Genomic DNA, 6000 nt, shown 5'->3' with positions numbered 1-6000 from the left:
GGCTTCTAACATGCCTAGGGTACACAATAAATGAAAATAAATCACAACTGGTACCCTCTCAAAATATTACATTCCTGGGTGTAAGCTTGAATACAACTGCCCAGATGGCTTACCTTATACCAGACAAGCAAAGGCAACTGACTATTTACTTCAATCAGATGGCAACAAAAACCCAGTTATCTGCAAGACAAATTCTGCAGGCTTTGGGGTTTATGGCATCATGGCATCCTGCATTCTAATTCCATATGCAAGACTGCATATGAGGAAACTACAGTGGTATCTAAAAAGTTTATAGAGTCAGGATTGTGACAATCTGGAAACAATGATTCCTCTCATTCCCTGTCTACAACAGGAGTTTCTTTGGTGGGCAGAGACATGTCACCAGAACATGGGGTGGTCTTTCACTCTGCCCCCTGCCACCCAAACCCTAACTACAGACGCATCAGACTATGCTTGGGGGCCCACCTGGCATGGAGATGCATTCAGGGCATATGGAACCCAAAATAAATGCATCTGCATATCAACCAGAAAGAGATGTTAGCTGTTCAGAATGCACTGACAGCCTTCAAGGACTTACTTCATCCAGAACAACTGCTGATAAAGATGGACAACACCACAGTTATGTGGTACGTAAACAAGTAGGGGGGTTCACATTCCTACCCCCTATGGAGACTAGCCATATGGGACACAGCCTTGACTTACCAAGTACATCTTCAAGCACAGTTCCTGCCAGGAAAACAAAATACTCTGGCAGACGACCTAAGCAGAAATCTTATGGACCCTCAAGAGTGGGAACTGGATCCACAAGTCTTCAGCATAACTGAGAAATGGGGGAGTCCGGACATAGATCTTTTTGCCTCTCCCCAAAATTATCAACTGGACAAATTCTGCATAATGACTTCTCACAGACAAGCATGGAAAGTGGATGCCCTATCCTTCAGTTGGAAAAACCTATCAGTCTACACCTTTCCTCCTCTGCCTATTCTTCCCAAGGTCTTACTAAAGGTCAGACAGGAAAAAACAAAAATGATCCTAATTGCCCCGTACTGGCCTCGCCAGCACTGGTACCCAATTCTAAGGAATATGTCTCCACTCCCTCCTTGGTACTTGCCTCAAATACCTCATCTACTGTCTCAGCAGAGCAATCAAATTCTGCACAATCAGCTTCAAACTCCGAACCTGGTAGCATGGCTGATCATGTAATTATTCAAATAACACCTCTCAGTAAATCTGTGATGGATGTCATTTTGGAAGCCAGAAGGCCTAGTACTAGAAAATCTTATGCTGAAAAATGGAAGAGATTCTGTGCTTGGAACCAAGCACTAGGAACAGAGCAGCAAAGCCAAATATTTCTCAGATTTTACAATACTTGACAGAGATGCTTGACAAGGGCCTATCTTTTTCATAAATAAAAATCCATGCCTCTGCCATCTCGGCTCATTACAACACAAAGCCTCCCCTCTTTTCTCACCGTCTGCTAAAACAGTATCTTAGAGGGGCCAAAAATCTAAGGCCTTCCAGAAGATCACCAAATCCTACATGGGACCTCAATTTTGTGTTGGAAAAGCTCACCCTGCCTACATTTGAACCAGCAGCTACTGCGGATATAAAGTTTTTATCTTGTAAAACAGCTTTCCTGCTAGCAATCACTTCAGCAAGAAGGGTTTCAGAACTACAGGCCCTCATGGCTGTGCAGCCTTTTATTACATTTTACCTGGACAGGGTGTCCTTCAGGACTAATCCTTCCTTTTTGCCTAAAGTGGTATCCAGTGTGGCTCTTAACCAAACTATTCACCTGCCAACTTTTTACCCAAATCCGCAGAACAAGGGGGAGCGGATTCTGCATTCCTTGGACGTACACAGACAACTAAGATTTTACTTAAACAGGACAAAAAAATCTCTAAGAAATTCGGAGCAGCTACTGGTGGCATTTGCTGCAGGATCAAGGCTATTTCAAAGCAGACTATTTCAAAGTGGATAAGCCACTGCATCCGTTTCTGCTACTTGTATCATGGTAAACCGGTGCCCAAGGAAATTGGGTCACATTCCACCAGGGCTGCATCTACCTCAGCAGCTTTTCTCAGAGGGGTGCCAACCAAAGACATTCTAGAAGCTGCTACTTGGAGCTCTGTTCATACTTTTACAAAGCATTATCATTTGCCAATCTTCTCCAAGTCCAGGGCAGGCTTTGCCACTGCAGTTCTGCAGGGCCTTATAGCCGCTCCTAATGCTATTTAGTTCCAGCCTCCCATCCATAGCTTTGGGATTCTACCCAAATGTAATGACTGCAACAGTGAAACACGAAGAACATAGTACAGTTGTGTACATTTACCATAAATATAGATGTTCGAGTGTATTCACTGTTGCAGTCCGGGTTACCCACCTGCCATAACCCCTTTTTTCCTAGAACTTCTCTTTCCCTCACTATATTCTACAGCCTTTGTGGTGTATTTGCTTTTAGATGAAGGTAAAGTTTATGTTTTTACATTTATATATATATATATATATTTTTTTTTGCTCCCCATTTGGGGGGCACCTGACATCTGAAGAAAATGGCTTTGGCTGCATGTTTTATACCCCTGACGACCTGACGTCATGGAAGAGGAGACAGCAACCAACGCAGGACCCAAGACTTTGATATTCAGGCCGACTGAGGGCAACCTGCCAGCAGATTACCCAAATGTAATGACTGCAGCAGTGAATACACTCGAACATCTACATTTGTGTTAAGTGTACACAACTGTGCTTTCCCTTTCTTAAACTGAAGGTCTTTTTGAAGTGTCATGTTTCACTAATTTTTTTTTTTTTTTAATTGATCGTGAAACATTCCCTGAACACACGCCAATAAATGTTTTTCAGGGGGCAACCCCTGCATCCTACACAAACACAAGTGTGCACGTAGTCCACAGTAACACAACAACCCCTGCACAATAGCAATCTTGCAGGACAGTGAGAACACTGCAAGTACATAATGTGAACAAGTTTCTGTGCACTACAGTTATGGAAACATGATCCAAAGATGATTGATAAAAAGAGAACATGAACAAATCTAGGAGAACCCAGTAATACATTCTGGCCTGTTAATTCAAACTACATTATTTACTTTGATCTAGGACTACAGTAACAAATTCGGTTTTGATGAATGCTCACTTCAAACTTTGGTGACTGTTAAGTGTAGATAGCATTTAATAAGTAACTTTGGGCATTCATAATATTTTTGACATTAAAGTTGAGTGGAATAATAACATGCAAATGTGAATGGCAGTACTGTACTCTACATTGACTTAATGTAAACTAAAGCCATACAACTGACAGTGTTAACAAATACATTCTGTGTTTATTACTTCAGAACATACCTTCCACAGAAACTCTACCTGACACTTTGTGTTGTACTGCATCAATATGTTGCTTCACAGTGTGAGTTCTCTTGTACCACTCTGTTGCTTAACATGTTGGTTATTTTCCAGTACTGCGGTATTTGACAGTATAATATACAACTTTTCTCTGAAAATAGTTGCTTAAAATATTTTTGTGTGTATTTTCTCCACTGCTGCATGCCAGCCATCATCTACAGTCAGTCCGCCCTTCTGTTTCCCATTGAGGCAGTAGTCGATTACAGCAGCTGTGAAAGTACATGGCCATTTTTCTGTACTGTGGCTCTAACCACTCCCTCAATGGCTGGCATGCATACTTGTAGAAGTGATAGCCATTTGCACCTACTCTTGTCCTTTACACACCCCATGAAGACTACTATGTGAATGCAACTTGGTAGTGCCCAGTGCACATCGCTGGTCTGTATGCTGTATGCCATGCATCACTCTGTGCAGTAGATGCTGGCATTGCAGCAAGCATACTGCCTCCCTCCTCCCAGGATGTGCAATTTAACTCTTGCTGCTCACTGCCTCTCTCCTCTGCCCAACTTCTGTAGTGGCCAAACTACTAATAACTTTTGGGTCATCTGTGTCACAATCGGGGCTTTATCCTTCTACACCCCAAAGCTGGGCCAAATGCTTGAGTATATGTTTTGCTTAGTTTTGTGTAGTATTTAAAATTGGTGTATTATTTAGCTGTGCAGATGACCGATAAAAACAACTGTATTGTTTCTGAACTCAGAATTTGAGGCTGCCCCCCCCCCCCCCCAGCCTCTTCCTGCTGAATAAATGGACAATGGGGCTTACCTGGTCAACAAAGTGAAATAAAACAGAATACAGTATTAAACACAGTATAATAGGTATACTGAGGAATCTGTAGAAGGGAAGGCCTTTTTCTTTTAACAGATTGTGATAAAGTTTTACTAAGGAAATGCTGTACTCTGTAGAAGTTTGAAGCCATTTACTATAATCAATAATGGTAAAACTGATTTTTTTTCCTAAATGTGATTTATTGAAGTTTAATGGAACTGATTCTTTATTGCTTCCTTTAAATGCTTGTACAACAGAGGCTATCACCTGTCTAAATGCAGCCATCGATATTTACACTGACATGGTAAGAGACAAAACTATTACACTCTGTTGCTGCATATACTGTATTGCAATGTCTTGTTTTCTTGTAACATTTTTTGTTTAATTATTGTCTGCCTATGTTTAGGCTGTGTTTCAGCTGCCCTACACTGCCCCCTTCTCCAAGAAAAAAACAAAACCTTTTCTAGATCGAGCAAATTTGAGGTTATAATCAGAGCCTAAGAATGTTGGCTATGACCATGTAATCGGGGCCTAAGAATGTTGGCTAGGACCATGTAATCGGGGCTTAAGAATGTTGGCTATGACCATAATATTCACAGCCCTGGGGGTTTGAAGTCATCCCCAGCCTCCAGTTTTCTTTGCTGCAGTATAGTAACACATTTGGTGGTAGATGGTTTTACTCAATTTGGGATGTGGTATTGGTATAATTAAAGTTTGTCACTGTCGGAGCAATGTTACATGCAATGAATTCTGGATTTCTAGAAACTTACTGCTCCCCAAAGACTGCAACAGAACTAAAGCAGTTCGGCACAAACAGGAAAAGAGTTTAGGCATTGGGGAACCTAAACTTTGTTTACTTGATGTGATTTCTGAACTATAGTTGAGCTAACGAAAGCGCTGCTTCATCTGAAATTGCATCCCATTTTACAGTAATGTATTTCAAAGATCAAAAACCTTTTGACTTTCTGTAGCAGAACCTTTTTTTATTCTGGTGTGTTATCTGCTTTTATAATGTCTGCTAGAAAATTAAATATAGATGTAATGGGATCCTATCTCGCCTACATTCATGACAGATGGGTTCGGAGCCGATCCATCGGCTCCGACTCGGCAACTTATACACTAGCACGAAGTCTCTCATTGGCTGGGCTACTCCCTATCCCAGGATGCACTACACCTGCTTCCCCAGATCTTGTTTGCCGCTTTACAAGCTGGACGTGGTCTCGACTTGGCTGGAGCTAAGTGTTTACTTTTACCTTTATTGGTCCTTGACCTTGGGGTTTTTGTCATTTATTAAACAAACAGCTGTTTTAACAGCTTCTTCTATACTATTTGTGAAGTTTGAGTGCTTGAGTGTTGTCTGGTACTTGTTCCTTTTTGTCTGTCGGGCAAGGCCCGTTTTAGTTAGAGGGCCCTTGCCCTATCCTTGTGTTCTATTTAGTTAAAAGGCCTATTATTTTTAATTCCTTTGTGGTTATTTGTCTTTCGGGCCAAGCCCGTTTAAATTAGAGGGCTTTGGGCCGTTGTTCTGTTTGTCAGTTACTTGTGAGGTAAATTTCTTCTGAGTGCTTGCGCCAGTGAGTCTCGCGCTTTTCAGTTGGCGCTGTTTTTTTCTTTATAGTGCTAATTTTTGTGGTGAACTCTATTTGTTCTTGAACCTGTACTATGTCTAAAGAACAAAAGTCAGGGTTTAAAAAATGCACTCGGTGCAGTTATAAAATGTCCATAACAGACAGCCATTCTATTTGCGTTTATTGTTTGGGGCCGAAACATCTACAAGAGACTTGTAGCGTATGTCATGCTTTTTCTGCTAGGGTTCTTC

General features: G+C 41.4%; 1 protein-coding gene across 1 annotated transcript in view; it reads left to right on the top strand.

Moving 5' to 3' along the window:
* NAPB (NSF attachment protein beta) overlaps positions 1-6000 on the top strand; it is a 665740-nt gene that overhangs the window by 365008 nt on the left and 294732 nt on the right. The window contains exon 4 of the mRNA XM_044056384.1: positions 4439-4485. Coding sequence (XP_043912319.1) covers positions 4439-4485 — 47 coding nt within the window. The remainder of the gene's footprint in view (positions 1-4438; positions 4486-6000) is intronic.

Source organism: Protopterus annectens, chromosome 1.part2, assembly GCF_019279795.1.
Source record: "Protopterus annectens isolate FY-2018-M chromosome 1.part2, PAN1.0, whole genome shotgun sequence".
Lineage (NCBI taxonomy): Eukaryota > Metazoa > Chordata > Ceratodontiformes > Protopteridae > Protopterus > Protopterus annectens.
Note: the sequence above shows the minus strand (reverse complement) of the source record. Positions and strands in the feature narration are given on the sequence as shown.